The sequence below is a fragment of the Symphodus melops genome (assembly GCF_947650265.1).
Source record: "Symphodus melops genome assembly, chromosome: 2".
Taxonomy (NCBI): domain Eukaryota; kingdom Metazoa; phylum Chordata; class Actinopteri; order Labriformes; family Labridae; genus Symphodus; species Symphodus melops.
In genome coordinates this window covers 15,105,753-15,123,401 of record NC_136692.1, presented here as the reverse complement: position 1 = coordinate 15,123,401, position 17,649 = coordinate 15,105,753, and the positions used below count along the sequence as shown (strand labels likewise).

The 17,649-nt window shown below is 39.4% G+C and overlaps 1 protein-coding gene across 4 annotated transcripts; it reads left to right on the top strand.

The window, feature by feature from the left end:
* Positions 1-445: 445 nt before the first annotated feature.
* pdgfba (platelet-derived growth factor beta polypeptide a) lies at positions 446-16,677 on the top strand. 4 transcript variants are annotated; one of them, XM_079337724.1, is made up of 7 exons: positions 446-1,548; positions 10,291-10,393; positions 11,993-12,055; positions 12,218-12,414; positions 13,059-14,205; positions 15,452-15,590; positions 15,718-16,677. In XM_079337724.1, the coding sequence occupies exons 1-6, from the start codon at positions 1,477-1,479 to the stop codon at positions 15,580-15,582; spliced, it is 1,713 nt and encodes a 570-aa protein (XP_079193850.1). In that variant the 5' UTR covers positions 446-1,476; the 3' UTR covers positions 15,583-15,590; positions 15,718-16,677. The 4 variants fall into 4 exon arrangements, with proteins under 4 accessions (XP_079193850.1, XP_079193849.1, XP_079193848.1 ...); XM_079337723.1 differs by having other exon boundaries at positions 12,215-12,414; XM_079337722.1 differs by having other exon boundaries at positions 447-1,548; positions 11,990-12,055.
* Positions 16,678-17,649: the final 972 nt, after the last annotated feature.

Genomic DNA, 17,649 nt, shown 5'->3' with positions numbered 1-17,649 from the left:
GGATTCACTCCATATTTTTTTTGTTTTTGTTTTTACAACAGTGTTCCATTTTTAGCCAAGTACCAACCTGTTGTGTTACAAAATGAAGCAGATGCAGAATTACAAAGTGCAATCACACTTGAAGCTAGCTGCTAACGCAAGCATCCTATAAGTTCAATAATTAAAATGCTCGTTTAACAGCAGAAATTCCTGCGATAAATTTACGCTTGGTTTAACGAATTCGGTGTAGCCTCAGAGTGTACATGTGGCATTTTATGTAACTCATCTATTTTGATTTTATCAGGCCTAATATTTCCTTATAGATTTAGATAATCAGGATAATTTGACGAAAAGATGTATTCATTGATGAGGTTTTCTTGGACTCTTAAGACCCGCCTCAGTTCCACCTTGTTCCTCTACTGAATTGATAAAAAATTAGAGTTGAGATTTTGAGGGTCGAGCATTTCCCTTGGACTTCAGAACCAATGGCTGACGTCACTAACTACTACTAACTACTGCTTTTTATGTAACAGAGAACAGATTTGTCCTGCAACTTTAAATGTAGTCTCTTATTTTGAAAGCAAAAACGCGAGGTTTCCGTTATGATCCGGGTTTCTCTGTCAGACTCGACGCATGAAACTTCAGGAGGGAGGCTCTGTTCCTGTTAGGATTAAGCTAAACACCATTCAAGTGGCACTCAGAGAGCAGAAGCGCGGAGCGTGAGAACAACCTGATCCAGCGGAGTCTGTGAAAGATGAGCGACACACCGGGAAAGGGGGCACTGACAGAGGCGGAAGAGTAAGACATGTGCAAGGAGCAGCTATCGATTAGAGAGAGGCTGAGATAAGACATATCTCGTTTGCATCCAAGAAAATCGAGTCTAAGTGAGAATAATTTGACTTTTGCAGTGAAGCGTCCAGACACATGCGCACGAACGCGCCGTTCTAAAATGAACCAACTTTTACGCACGGACCTTTGGAGATGCGGGCTTTGTCAAAGGAGGAATTTCCTGCGATTTATAAACGGGAGATCATTATTTGGGAATTTCAAAATGGAATTTTGAAGGCCCACGCTTACGAGTCTTTCATTTTGATTTTATTTTTTTAAATCAAAGATTTTGAGAGATTTTTGGAATCTTAGTGGATGCTTAGAGGTACCCTTCTCACATGCAGAATGACACAATACAAAGTAGCCTTCGTATCATAAGACCTTGCATTACGCACCTGTCCCACCAGCCTTGACGTCTCATTCTGAGTTTTCAAAACAGCGACATGGAAAGAGTCAGACGTCTAGCCTGCGTGTGAGTCAGCGTGAGCAAACAATAAGACGCGCTACGCTTAATATCAGTGACACATTTGAGGATATTTACCAGTGGCAGCCTTGCACGAGTGCACAGCACACGACCCCGGACGAGGCTCGGCACAGACGGGGAGAATTTGACGCCGAGGTGCTAAATGCCCAGCCGGTCGCTTGCGGCTCCTCAGGCTGGGCGGCGACATGAGGTCCTGGGTCCTGCTGCTGCTGCTGGCTGCGCTCTCAGCGGCCCGTCTGCGGCTCGGCAGCGCTGAGGTAAGACCGGGGAATGTGCCTGTAAATATCTATCACCAGAAACTAACAGAGTTCAGTTTGCATGGTTTCAATGGTGTAAAAACTGTTTAAAAATAAAAGTACTAATTATTTATGATGAATACTATTGTGTTCAGTATCGGACATCTGGGTAAATAATGTTGTATTTTTCTTTTCTTTTTTACCATGAAGGTTGATTTAGTCAGCTATGATTTGCAGCCTCAACAGCTTCTGTCACTTGAATTTTCCCTGCATCCATAGTTCTTGGTGCTTCACTGATCTTTTACCAATGCTTAGAAAACTGAATAATTTACAAAGAACTGATCGAGCCGGATTAAAACTAAATGTTCTAACTCAGTTGTCACATTAACAGCCAAGAGATGATGTCATATCTGGACTTGTGAGAATTTTCTTCTGCTCTGAAGAAGCATTTGACATACATCATCTCCACCATCCCATGCAGTGACTCCACAAACTGTGGGGTGGATGTTTTTAGTAACAGTTTAACTCCAGGGCATAACACAATTCAGTGTGTGTGTGTGTGTGTGTGTGTGTGTGTGTGTGTGTGTGTGTGTGTGTGTGTGTGTGTGTGTGTGTTGATTATATTTGCGTGCATTATTTGAGTTCAGTGTGTGCCAGCTTGCACATCAGTCTAACTAGTTCTCCCTGCATGTGACTGCTCCGGGTGCATATGAGGGATCTGTTTCCTTCTGCGGTTCCTTTTCATCTTTCATAGCCTGAAGTGTCACTAAGGAGCCATACTGTGTGAGAGAGAGAGAGAGAGAGAGAGAGAGAGAGAGAGAGAGAGAGAGAGAGAGAGAGAGAGAGAGAGAGAGAGAGAGAGAGAGAGAGAGAGAGAGAGAGAGAGAGAGAGAGAGAGAGAGAGAGAGAGAGAGAGAGAGAGAGAGAGAGAGAGAGAGAGAGAGAGAGAGAGAGAGAGAGAGAAGGTTAGACTAAACTCACCAATACTTGCCATAAAAACAAAAATAAGGTGCTTTGAGCACATCCCTTATGTTTATTGACATAATGTTTTAAAACATGTCCAAGAAGCAGGAACATCTTTAAATCTCATCACTATCATCTCAAATTTATGTTCCTTACCAATGTTTCAATATTAAATGTGTCAACGTAATATATCAAACATCATATCTAAACATCAAAATCCAAAGAAAAAACGAATACATTTTCACTTCTCGATTGTTGATAAACATATCTGCATTTTCACATCAGTGTGTCACATCACCTTGATTCATATGTCAAATATAAATACCTATTTTATTGATCACATAACAAGTACAGTGCCTGACTCTGAATGGGTCCAGATTGTAGCTAAACCTAATGTACCAAAACATCTTAAATTCACATCAAGGTCCAAGAAAACATCCTTTTTTTCCTGAAATGTTTTTGTATTCTAATGAGAAACTACTTCTGTGTCCTCATATCAATATATCACATTATCTCCATTATCAAAACCTTACAACCACGTGTAAAAAAAAAAAAAAAAAGGTACATTAAAATCTTTTCACTCTAACTGCCCGATAGCATCTCCATGCCTGTGTTCGCACCAAATGGTACATCAGCAATAGTGGACACTACATATACTTTCTTATGATGAAATTATGCCTTCGTAACGCTGTTGCCTTTTTCATCAGCTCATCCACATGTTTAGTTTGAAGCATGCATAGGATTGACTGTGGTGCTCCTTGTTGCTTCTTTTGCCCCTGGTACCACATGATGAAGCTCAAACACTTGTCCTTTACCATTTAAAAAAAAAATATCTCTTTCCCAACCCCCCATGGGTACATGCTTGTTCTTGGCAAGGCCACCTTTGTTGTCCATCATCTAGCTAACCAGGCTTGCTAAGAGCATCAATCAGCTCTTTTAAAGCAGCTAGCATACAGTGAAACTGAGAGGCATGTTGGGTGAGGTTGCTGTTTCATTGCATTGATTAGTCAGATTCAGATGTGGAAAACTTGACAGTATCATCCTTTTATTGAGAGCTAATAGGCCTATCATATTATGCTGTATTGGAGGGGTCAGGACATTGGTGTATTTGATTGAATTTAAATGTAGAGACTTTCAAGATGCATTTATCGGTCGGTCTAATAAGCACTTGTTGAGCTTCAAAAACCAGTATCTCATGAGCAACATGTTAGAGATCCCTGAGCGTAACTAATGGGGGGGGGGGGGGGGCTTACGTATCAAATCGTTGATATAGTTTTCACCATTCAAGCCCTTATCTGGTCCCATCCCTTTTTTTCTGAAATGTGGATTAGCTGTCAGATGGCTTCTGTCTAAGCTTGGCTTGCTGTGTAGGGATTATAGCAAACTGTCATGAGGCTGCAGAGTGTAAGTAAAAACAGTGTTATGAATTAAAATAGTTTTTTTATTGCGAGAAGTTATCAATACATCCAATACCTCTTATTCTGCTGGTGTCGCAAGGGATTTGAGCCAATCCAGGCTGTCATAAAGCAAGAGACGTAATACAATATGACTTATGATTAATAAACAAACATAGAAACGTGCAAGCATAAACTTATGGCTGGTATGTCTTTCAGCTTTCCAGACTGTTTTGGACAAAACCCGATGTATGTAACAAATAATCTCATCTGAATTTCAGTTGTTCCAAATAGCAGATGTCTTATTATCTTTTAAATTGTCTGCATAAACAATATTTTTCATTCCATTAATTTCTTTCTCAACCACCAGGCTAGCTAACTTAACAGCTGCCTACCAGTTGACACCACTGGGGTTAGCTGACATGGTGCCATGGATTATTAGTCCATTTATGAATCGCTCAATGTGATGGGTCAAACGTTTAATCTATGTTTGGAGATTGGGGAAAGACACAATTCACAATATATAAATAATACAAATAAGATGCTATGAAAACTCTATTTGCCCACAGAGCCTTTAACCTTGGATGATGATGGCGGCAGGATAATCATGGAAACTGTAAACATGCTTGACATCATGTGCATGATGAGTTATGATCAGTGACATCTTTTGGACATCTGACTTTTTTACATTTTAAGGAACACTGAATTGCCACATGACCCTTTCATGCCCCTTGTTTCACTATGATTGGAATTTCTTTTTGACATCTTTGACGTCCACGTCTTACACATCTGTCTGTGGAAAAATATTGAGTTACCACATTCTCAAACAGACATTATTTAGCAAAGTCATCACAACTTCATGGAAATTGATGTAATACATCCAGAAAACATGCCCATAATATCTAAAGAATTAACGATTATTTTAGCATGCAACCTAAGCACTACACAAAACAAATACACGAACATGTACTTTTCATACAGAGAGTTAAACAAAAACAACAGGCACACAAAAACCCTTACACATCATGTCAGACCTCAATTCTCTCATCATCTGCTGTTCAAAAGACAACTGCTACATCAACCAACACGTCATGTTACACACAAATACACAGCTTATTGGTGACTTTGAACAGGTTGCAATCAGACTATTGTCTCTGCAAAAAAGAGCTTGGATGATTTGCTGCTGCTACCATTAATCCATTTTACATAAGAACAGCAAATAATCTGCCAGGGATTTCATGGACGTGGTGTGCTATGTTGTAGTGGAGTGTGTGTTTTGTGTGTGTGCGCATGCACATCTGGTTACATGGCCTGCTGTTTATGTGTTAGTGGACATATGTGCTTGGTGTTTCTGTTTGTGGACAGCAGGGTGTGTGCGTGTGTGTGTGTGTGTGTGTGTGAGTGTTTGTGTGTGTGGGGGGGGGGGGGCATCTGTGCAAGCATGGGATGTGTGTCAGATAGAAAAGTGCAGTGTGCAATAGTATTTGTTTGTAAGCTCTGGGTGCAAAATGAAAATATAGGTCAGACTGCGGTGAAGAGTTTGATAGTGTACAACTGACAATTATATATATTTTGGTTGATATTTTTGAATTGTGTATAATGGTGTCATATAATTTAAAGGATAATATCAAACAAACAAACAATATAAGCTCAGATATATATTGGATATTTTTTTCAAAATACAGCTTGAAACAACATGATTTCTGACTAATTTTAAAATTTCAGTTAGACACAATAATGTATTTTTCTGGAAAAAGGCTTTGTAGGATATACAATGAATTAGATCACTTTTAATTGTGGGGTAAGACAACTCCAAGCTGAATTCAAAACTGGTCTTGAAAAGCCTGTGGCTGCTTCATAGTAAAAAAAAAAAAAAAAGCTCCCGCGATGCTTCATTGCTGTCACTCACACTCACAGCAGCCTGAGGGTTTTTACTTTGAATTCGCTTCATGCATGCAACTAACGAAACAGGTAGCCTAAGAAACTAGCTATGCTATTTTTTTATGTGGATGGAAAGGGGTCTATGTTTGAGCATGGATGCAACCAATAAAATTGTGATTTCCAGTTTATCAACTGTGTATTGTCTTGATTTAGAACTAAATATGTTGTGTAAAATGCCTCCCAAAAAGCTGTACTAGTCAAAACTGACTTGTAAATGACTGTCAGCTAAGTCATGAATTAAAGAGCTATGAGTGCCTAATCAAAACTATTGCAACTAAAGTTAAGCATTGGTTAAATAAGCCACTTTAGCAGTGTGGAAAAACGTACTCATTCAAGAAACGGTTGTAGTATCAACATGTAGAAATACTCACATCTAAAAATACTCAGTTTTTAATAAAACATTTTGGGGTCGACCAGCCAGTTGCACTCATTTGTTTTTGTAGGACCTCCAATGCAAGTTGTCTTATAAACAATCTTCTATCCAGCTATTGATTCTTTATATGGTAGGCAGGACAGGAAATGCAATACTATATATTATTGCATTTACACAATTCCTAAATGTTAACTGAATTTCAGAATAAGCTGCCTTTTAAAACCCTGCCCATCCCTCAGACCACTGCTCACTCCACTGTCATCATCCATCTTTTGGATAAGCATCTCCTTTTTGTTTCCACCTCTCAGCAGCCTGCGTTCCATCTATCATCTCTTCCTTGTCTCTGAGGCCTCTATCAACTCTGCTGGTGTATATGTGTGCGTGTGAGAGAGAGTAGTGAGCTTTGCAAGTCTATCATTTTTTCTGCAGCAGCATGTTGGCCATCTGCCATATCTCTGATAAAAGAAGGTGTGTGTTGTGACAGCGGGGTATGATTGTGAGTCACACATCACACACTTGAATTCAGTGAGGATTTTTTTTTTGTTTACTTTTTGTCGCTTGGATTGCATGTTTGTTTATGTGTGACGGTGTGTTTAAGTGTGTGTGTGTTTGCTCATGTGTATCAGCAGTCAGCTGGCCCCATAATTACATTCCATTACACTTCACCTTTCTCCTCAAACATTCCATACAATCTCTTTGCCTCCCAGGCTTCCTTCAAGGCCCCATGCAGTGTGTGTTTTCCTAAAAAGTGTGTGTGTATAAACTACCAGGCTGTCCACTTGACATAAAACATTAGAAACACACTCACCCAGTGTAGGATTTGAAAAATGTCCCTCTTTAATCAACACAGATAACTACTGTAAAAATAAGCAAATAACAGAGTATTTTTATTCATGTGTACTTGTGTGTTGGTTGGTAAATAAGGAACTGTATGTCAGATCCATTCTGGGTGACATAGCTTGTTCACTATTATTAGCTTGTTCTCTAGTTCTTGGACTTTTTATACCGTGTGGTTTGGTGTTTGTGCATGTCAGAAGCTATGCTGTCTCTGAGTTACACTCTTTAATTTCTACGTGTTTGTGCTTGTATGTTTTGTATGTTTGCCATTAACATAGTCCCAGCTTTTTACAGAGTGAAAAATGGCCTCTGTGTGTGTATACATTTCAGTGTGCAAGGCTCTCGGGACCAAATTGGGCAGACAGTTAAGTGGTTAAGCATCTGTGTGTGAACTGGAAAAGAGGGGGCAAGTGTGCATGTGTGTTTGCTTAACTAGGTCAGCAATGGCTCGTGAAAGTCATCCAGGTGTCCTGCACTGCCACCGCCCACAAAGCAGACAGGGAGAGGGAGAGAGAAGAAGAGGGAAAGGGAGGTAGAGAGATGGTGGAAAAATGTCATAAAATGATGTTCAAAGGCATCTCTGAAATGATGTAGGAACAGAAAAAGTGACTACTGCTGGTGAAGAAAACATCCATCATATGAACTAAAGTAAAATACCTATGAAAATGTTCACATCATGTACATAATCGGTTTATCTTTTTCAGCAACAGTAAAAACAGTGATACCATGGTGACTAGAGCAACAAAACACAAAATAACATTGTCCTGCATTTATGCTTTAAAAAAAAACAACTAACCCTATCCCCTCCCCCCACCCTGTGGGTCTTCTTCTAAAATACGCAATATGAAAAGGATGTTTAACTTAAAATGATGTATATAGTTTGTCAGGAAAATAAGCACAAAATAGATTTTCTATATTGATACATTTTAGGCATGAAATACTCTCTAAAAGTGACTGCTTTTGAAATTACATATTATGTATACGTATTTGTTTAATTTAGTAAGACCTTATTTCAATCCTAATGTGCAGTCAGATGTCCAATCATTGATTCACATCATAGCATTTGCCTCATACAAGCAGTAATACTACAAAAAGCTCATTTGGAACCGGCATAATGGCTGACAGATTCGAGCTCATGACTTCTCATAGTCTAATATTACATTTTGCCAAATCCAAAAATAGAATGAAAAAAAAGAAATGACATTGTTTGGGTGTTATTATTGTTGCCTCTTCTTTTGCAATAGTTTTAAAAACATGTGACTGGAGAGAAGGTCCCATCAGCACACCATCACTTGATTTTGAAGGCATGCAGAGGGAACTTCATTTTAATTGTGATCTAGTAATTTGTCAATCTATAAAAATCTCTCTCAATAAGTTTTGATTTAAATTTCAAATGCATATCCTGCCTTTAACAAATGGCTATATATGGCTAAAGAGAGTTCAGATGAGGTTGACCGGTGACACAACTTACTCTGGGTAAACAGTAACTACCTGCTGTCTTATCAGAGCCAGGGTGAGTGCCTGCACAGATACTTGGTGTGAATGTTTAAGAAAGTAAAATAAATAGTGTTGGTATCACTGTTGTTTGGGGTTAACATTGTAGCTCTTTTGTAAGACAGGTTTTATGAAATATAAAACCTGAACATTTAATGAAACAAAAAACAAACAAGTGATTAAACAGTTTTTGAGGGATTTTGATTGCTTTAAAAAGAAAAATCCCCATTAGCATCTTCAGTAGGCCATTTTCCTTCAGACAAAGGGATGGAAAAATCAGTGAGACATATACTTTGGACGGAAATATTACTGTTTTATAGTTTCAGTCTCATTTTCTCTTTTCCTTACCCTTTTACATTAATGGAGGGCCAGATGTTTATTTTAGGATAACTTAAACATATAATATCCATGCGCATAAACATTGCATAATGATTGCAGTGAGCCACTAAGCATTTAACATTTTCTTCCTGGCTTCTTAGCAAGTGAGCCCAAATATTTTGGTCTCACATGTTTAACACTCCTTAATTTGTTTTGGCATCTCTGTGGCATGTGACTGTATCAAGTGATGCTCCATGCGCTCTAAGATTGTATCAATTTACAGCCTAGCAAAAAGCCAATGTAACACAGAGTACTGAGTAATCTGCCTTTGATCTTGGCACAGAAACCACACGAGTCTGTCCTTAAAACCAACCACACTGAATCCTTAATGAATTCCCGCTTTGGTATTCATTCCAATCTAATGAACTCACTCTCTTTGTTAAGATATAATAATCCTCTTGCTTAACTTGTTGACTAAAGGTCAGATCAGACAGTATTTTGCTCTTTGAAAATGTTTATAATAAAAGTCAAATACAATATTTTTGGAACAATAAGCAGCAACAACAAACCACAGCAATCTTAGACTTAATGTGCTCCAGATAGTGACATGTTCTTCATGTCATGTGCTACAGTGTAATGAACTGAACTGAATTTGCATTGACAAAAAGGGAGAGTGAGTGAGAAGGGCTAATTCTCTGTGTTATACCAGGAACAGCACGACGGTGTTTGTGGGTAAACAGATAGGGAGAGAGTGACAACAGCAGCAACAAACACCCATCAAAACCATCATTTCCTCTGCAGGAGGAAGTGAAACTGGAGCAAGTGTTGACTGGAGATGAGGAATGAGATACTATACACCAGGCCTCTTTGTCTAAATGTTTTTCTCTCAGTTTGCAGTGTCTTTTAGTATTCCGTCCTTCCTTAATTTTTTTTTAGGTGTCAGAGCCTAAGGGTGAGCAAAGATGGTCGTGGAAATAATTAGAAAAAGGCAGAGGCTTTATGCCCAATTTCACTGCTGCAACAACTCTTGGGTTACTTGAAAACTGGTCTCATTGCTGGCAAGAAAAGCCAGCACTTCAACATTGCATGTTTCCTCAACATGTGATGATATAGTAAGGTCATTTTATGATTTAATGCACAAGATATTTTACATACTGCTCCTTTAAATTTCTGTGGTCTGTATATAGCAAGTTGCAAATGAAGAGTATGAAGTGTAACTTAAATGTTGAAAAGTGGCTTTTGATGTGCTTAATACAATTCATGGTGCACAAATTTAGTAGATAGCAGATTAGCAACAGCAGATTAAAAGGGACATTTCCAAAATTGGGACATAAACACAAACTCTGTATATTCTAATAGAAACTAAAACTTTAAAGGCATGCATTATTTTATTTTTCGAAAGGTAGACATGAAATTTAAATTTTGTTAAATGTGTCTTCACAGGGTGATCCTCTCCCTACGTCGCTGGTCGACTTGTTGAGGAACTCTCCCATCTCGTCTGTGGATGACCTGAAGCTTCTACTGCAGCAGGAGACCAATACAATAGGTACTAATCACCACTACACACACACACACACACACACACACACACACACACACACACACACACACACACACACACACACACACACACACACACACACACACACACACACACTTATGTGTCTTGCATACAAACACTCACTAATAACACAGACATGGAGGAGGTAAGTGTGTGGGTGTGTCTACAGAGGCCTGAGGGGATAGGAACGTAACAGCATACATGCCAAGCCCCATGATAAGGCAATATTTGCCCAAGACAGAAGCAAGACGGATGAGCCAGCTTGAGAGAGAGAGAGAGAGAGAGAGAGAGAGAGAGACTTTGACGTGTGTTGGATAAACTATTGCAGAGAGAAACTTCCAGCACAAGGTCAATGCATTGTTCTCCTGCTCTTTATTCCGTTCCAAGTTTTGAAATATAAATGTGTGTTTGTTTGACTGTTAGAGCCCCCTGCCAAAAAAGACACAGACGCACACACACAAGCAAACACACATGCGCGCTCCGCACACGAACACAGTCACCTCTTCAAACTCCTACAGTCCAAAACAAACTCAAGCACACAGTCAGACACATGCACAAACAACCGGCAGCTGATTAAAAATGCATTAATCTTATCACTCTGAGGAACAGGGTAACACATACATATATTAATGGGGAGTTCTTTGATCATTCCTTAATGCAAAAACAACACAGTGACATAACTTTGACCAAAGAAGTATGTTTCTTTGCAGTATTTATTTTTGGTATTCAACCTAAATTCAATATTTTTAGCAGTGCTAGCATCATTTTGCTTTAACATTAATGTAGACTGTGCTGAGAAGTGAAGCAAATGGTTAAATCTTTATTCTCTCTAATAGCATGAGTACGGTGACTCCTGGTTGAAAGAGGAAGTGACAAAAACAACATTGTGACAGTAAAACTTGACTTCTTTCTTAAAGTGGAGAAAAGAAGATTTTCTCAAATTAGTCAGAAGAACTTGTGTGTGGATTCTTATTAGCTGACTTCGTTGCAGAAATAAGAAGAAAGAGGGCACCTTGGAAAACTTTTAAAGATAAATAGATAGAATTATAAGATAGAATTATTAAAAAGCTTCTTGGAAGAATTTTCACTGGGCAGTTAATCAGGGATGAAAGGCAATATCTTTTGCTTCTGTGTGTTAGACACACAAAGTGACCGATGGCAATCTGCTCCAGGGATATAATTAGGACTAATGGCTACAGTATGGAATGACAACATATGTTATAGTGCAAACACACACTCACACAAGAGCTATATTTAACAACTCGTATCTACCTTCACCAGTGGTCTTGACAGCGCTGGGACAAGTAGCGGCAGAAAATAGCCTAATTGTTTTAGGGACAGGGAAAAAATTGGCTTGCTTTCTGCATTGAACAATGAGCTTTTTGAAAATCTGCCCGAACACCCTAACATGCTTCACAGATTTCTGTCATTGCTTGTTAAAGTGCTGGCTCAGTGTTTCCCAATTTTCTGTGGGAAAATATAATCAGTTACTTAACTTAATAACTCTCTGTTAAGGTTTGTGTTTCATTCTCTACCCTTTATCTCTCACCTCCCAAACCTCCCCTACCCCCTTTTCTATAGCAGAGGAAGAAGACGAGCATGATATACCCTCAAACCACACCCATGGACGTTACACAAGAAGTCTGGGTAGGTCTCGACATCTATTTCTGTCCCTTCCTGTCTGCATTTGGAATCTTTTTTTGTATTCGTCTGTTTCTCCCATCTGCCTCTCAACACCTCTTAAAATACACATAATCATAAAATACTCCCTCTTATTCTTTTCTTTTCTCCCTCTTCTTTCCCTAGCAGTGGAGGCGCCGATGGCACAGCAGGCTGCGTGTAAAGTTCGTACAGAGGTGATGGAGGTGACAAGGTCCATGCTAGATCGCCGCAATGCCAACTTCATATTGTGGCCACCCTGCGTGGAGGTGCAACGGTGTTCTGGATGCTGCAACACCAGGCTACTACAGTGTGTCCCCATAGTCACTGCCAGCAGATATCTACAGGTACACAAGTTACAGCTGACATGACAAAAAAAAAGATTTCATGGTTATACTTTTCCACCTTGACAAAAGGTACTATGGTGCTTTACCAGATTAACAAACAAATTATTAAACTTGGTAGAAATTGCAAATGGTGACAATATTTGGAAGTATTTCAATTCATATTACATTCTGAGCTTTTAAAATACTATCCCAGGGTTTTTCAGCAAAAGTGCAATCAGCTCTGATTGCACTTTTGAAACTTCTGTTGTAAGTTATAATCAACCCTGCTTTTTAAGAAATTATGAGTTAACATGCATACCCTTGTACTGCTATACATGCAGAAATTTGCAGACATTAATAGGTGATATAGCTTTAAGAAGATGCAGTTTAACATTCAAAGCGTGGGAGCAAATACCTTTGCAAGAAGCCACCTAAAATCATGAACTTGTCCGGACATGTCTCTAATCAATCAGATTGCTTTGCCAATTGTTTCAGGTCCCTCATTGCAAAAATACATAGCTTCATAACAAAACTGGAATGAAAAAAAAGGGCTTGGTACTTTTTCCTGGTTCAGCATTTTTCAGCGTATCAGGAAACTGAAACTTCAACAGAGGTTTATACCTTAATAGAATACATTTTGTGTGTTTCTTCTGCCTCTGTACCAGGTGTATAAGATCCAGTACATAAACAGGAAACCTCACTACGACAAAGCCATCATCTCAGTGGATGACCACGTTACCTGCCGGTGCCAAGCTCCTTCATCTTCCTCATCCTCTTTGTCCTCATCTTCTGTTTCGATTCCTCGGCCTTCTATTCTAAGCAACCCCAATCCACCACCACCGCAGCCTCCCCAATCCTCGCATCTCCTGCGGCCGCTTAACCCAGCTCCTCCAAAAACTCATGGTTCTAAGGCTGACCTCCATCGCCACGATGACCTAAAGCATAACCAGCAGCACTACAATCCTGAGGAACGAGATCCAGTGGCTAGGCAGTGGCAGCAGGGTAGTTACACCCAGCTGGTCCACTGGACACAACCCAGGGTGAACCAAATGCCAACGCACTTGCAGCCAGGGGTGCACCAACCAATCGTTGGGGTGCTATCGCCAGTAAGCAGCTGGCCATCTGAAGCAAGGGGAGAGCATAGCATCATGGGAAGTACACAATCAGTTGGGCATGGGAGCGGGTTTGACGGAAGCAAAGAGGAAAGTGGCGTACAAGTAGCAAACAGCGGAGGGGAGGTTCATCATTCAGATCACATGCAAAGACAGCAACAGTTGTTACAGCATCAGCAAAGACAGCAGCAGCTTCAGCAACAATATCAGAATAATCAACAGCCACATTATCCAACACAGTTCAACCCTGCAGCAGCACAGGAGCAAGAGCTGAGGACACAATATCAGCTAAACGCTCCACAATCAGACAGTGCCTCTCCACCTGCCACGCCAACTACACTGCCCACATTAGAATTTAACCCTACCCCCCCTCTAACCACCAAACAGAAAGACTCGGTGTCCACCCAAAAAATTACAACAACAGAGATCACAAATCACAAACAGACTGAGACTGCAACAGCCAGTCAGAAAGAAGGGAACGAGAGGGAGGAAAGTGGGTCAGCAAACAGTGGGGCCGGGGCAGAGCTGGCAAATCAGGGGAAGGAAAAAGACTCAAAAGTGATCAGTGGGTATGGTCATTTAACAGAGGAGGAGAGGAGGCGACTCACTCTGGAGACTATACAGAGGGAGTTGGAACGAGAGACTCATCTTCATCCACATCATCCTCAGCAAAGACCAAAACCGACTACATTTAAAACAGGTACTGATCAGCTGTGTGCTCATGTGGATTGTAATGGTTTTGATGGTCACTAGCTACTTTGGTCAAGTGTTTTTCATATTTGTTCTGTTTTGAGGAGCATTATGTCACACCAGAGCTGTTGCAACAGTTTCGCTGTTACTAGCATTATCTGTTTAAAACAAAACATAATGCAGAATTGGGCACAAACACTGTTACTACATGTAGATATTATGATATTGAATTTATGAAACACAAAAACCAAATAAGCGCATATACACAGTATATCATGATAGCCTTGTCAATTGTTGATGCATGGGGCTGCCATCTTGGATTTTGTAGGTTTGATACATGCAGTTCTCCCAGCCTTTTGAATCATAAAACTAACGTCAGGGGACATTAAAATAAAATTCCCAACTGGGAATTGGCAGAGTCAAGCTTCTCAGGTCAGAATATAGAAACTTAGAATTCAGTTTTGCAACTAGTTTAGGTCAAGATCCAAATATACTGGATCCTACTTTCGTTATTAAGAAACGCAACCTTTCCTAACCAACACTTTCCACTCCAAGCCCCAAGCTTATATATGACTCAGGCTTCCAATGATATAAATGAATTGAATCAAAAAGAAAGCCCTCTTCACAACTGCAGTAGCACAAAGTTGTGAGTAATGTCTTTTATAAATGATGCATGACTGGAATGGCAACTACTACTACCTCTTCATTACAGCAGTCCTTAATGTTTGTGAGAGGCGAGTTTCCCAGGCAGGAAGCAGCTAACTGAACACGTATGACTAAACATTGGGCTTCATGTGTCCTGCTATTCTTCTACCATCCCCTGAGAACTCTACTGTCAAAGAGCTTAATTTCCCACAGTTTCATGTTTGACTTACCAACAGGCTCTGTTAGACAAACCTCACCCAGTTTTTATTAGTCACTGGTACTTTGTACCGCTAGTGAATGTGAGTTAAAGGCCTTAATCATTAAATTCATAATTGTTTTTTATCTGTTGGTAACTTAAAACACTTATGGTATCTTTGTTCCAAAACATTCATAAAAGGATTGCATATTCGTAATCTGGTACCCAAGTTTTTATAGCAAAACAAAACATAATTTCTTGTTTTTTTCCCCCAAACTTTAACAAGCTACAGAAAAACTATCTTTTGCATATTTGTCTCTCCAGAAAATATAAAAGCTAATGTTGAAAGTTTGCCCCTCAAAATGAGGTATGTTAATTGTGCTCTATTCTTCTATTTTCTCCTGTTTAATTTCAGCCCTCTCCACAGTGTCTCCTGACATGTCTTCAGCCCGGCAGACCGCGTTCCGACCAGCCTCGCCTCGTCGCAGAAGAAGGAAACACCGCAAACGCATTAGCAAAGCAGCGATCAGAGCAATGATCATGTAGAGCTGCAGGTAATTAATTAAGCCTGATTGATTGATAGAAATGGTGATAGTCCTGACCAAGTTTAGACACATTTGCTCATTTCGTATAGAAGAAAATTCAAAGACAAGAATATTTATCATATTTCCCCCCACACAGAAAATGGTAAAGCTTACCAAAAGCTTTGGAAAGACACATTGCACCAAAGGAATATGGAGGAACGTGTGGGAATACGACTTATATGAAGAAGTGATGGACACCGCTGCTGTTTTCAATGGAAAACTTCTGCGAGAGTCATCTCTCCTTCTTCAAAGCCGCCACAGAGCATCAAGCTTCATTGATGTAGAAAAAGTGCAATCTTATGAACTCCCTGAAATTGAGGATCTCTTACAAACTAAACATTGGATGTTTTTTGTATGAACCATTAATCCAGTTTGAGTGGAATGATCAGATTCCCAGAATTTGACTGGTTTGAACACTTTGGACATCTAACTCGACTACTGATAAGTCCATTAATGGTGGACTATGATTTTACTAAGAAGTCATATTGGGGTCTAAATGTGGAGCTCAAGATGAAACTGGAGTCACGGAAAATGAGATTTCTACACTGGGATGATAACTGGAAACTAGAGTGTGCAGCTTAAACATCTATGTCAAACATTACTGTTATCCTACAATGTCTGAATCTAACTTTATCTAACACTGGAGTAGCCATACACTGATCATACTACATTAGAGGAGTGCTCTACTGTGTACTGTAGCTTAATGTACTGGAAAATATTGATAACCTGCTCATTTTGTACTACTGCCAGATCCAAATGGAATACCAACCAAATGCCTGCCTAGAAAAGATGCTATTATCCACATTAAAGACCTGGCTTTTAGAGAATGCTGTGAGCCAGTTATAGCCAACACTGTGTAAAAATGCTTCTAGAAAATTATTTCTGTGGAGGAGATGAAAAACTTTATTTCTTAACTTATTTAAAAAAAGGAGGATGGGAAGTCCTCAGTTCTCAAGTGTAATTATTGTTGCAGACATCTCAGACTATAATTATTGGTTGTACAATTGTTAATGCTATGAATGTTATTTTTAATAAAAAGTAAAAATATTCATCAACATATGTATAGGTGTGCTTGGTTTTCACGTTTTCAGTATGTGTTTATGAGTATTTTAAGTGTGAATGCATGTGTACTTTTGCATGAATGAGTGGTGAATGACCGCACAAGTGAGTATGGTTACATTTGAGTCTTTATTAAGCAACCACACAGCATAGGCTTAAAAGCAACATTTTACATACTTAATAAAAAATAAAAAAATAAAACGGTTAAGATGATGTTGAGCTTAATCTGATGCACCAATATGAAAAAAAAAACAAAAAAACAAGAAACTTCTATTTATAGGTATAATTTGATTTAATAAATAAATGCAAAGGATTAACATTATTAGTTTTTTCATGACAAGTTTATTTTTTCTTTGACTGAAATACTTTTGTTTTTCAGTAAAGTTTTCTTAAAGGTTTTGAGATATTTAAATTAAAAGATCCCAAATGAACCTCATACCACTGCATGGTATTTGAGCCCGAGCTCCAAATGGTGTGTGTTAAACTGTGTACATGCACTCATACAATAGACCCTCCTTTGGTTTGAACGTTCGGCAGCTCTGTCACGCAAAGCAAGGCAGGGGTCAGCAGAAATGTCTAGTTGCTATAGGAACTTGCAGACAGACACGTCAACAGAGAAGTATCATATGGTGAAAGAGAGACGAGGGAGGGACAGGGAGTAGGGAGGCGGGAGGGGGTTGTCAGTCCAGGAATGGAGAGAAGATGAACGGCAGAGAAGGAGACGAAGAAAGGCCCAGAGAGGGTAAAATGAACTTAAACCTTTCAGTGAAGAGAGAAAGACTGCAGGAATAAAATAAATTAAAATGATGGAAATAAGAGATTACATTTTGAATGATGCCGTAGAAAACATGAGACTGAGGCCGAGTTTCATTCATTCATGTAATGGGGTTCCCTCCTGCAATCTAATTTAGTCAGCAATTCTCTTCTTTAAGAGTGTGTCCTCAATATTCATCTAACACACAAACAGACT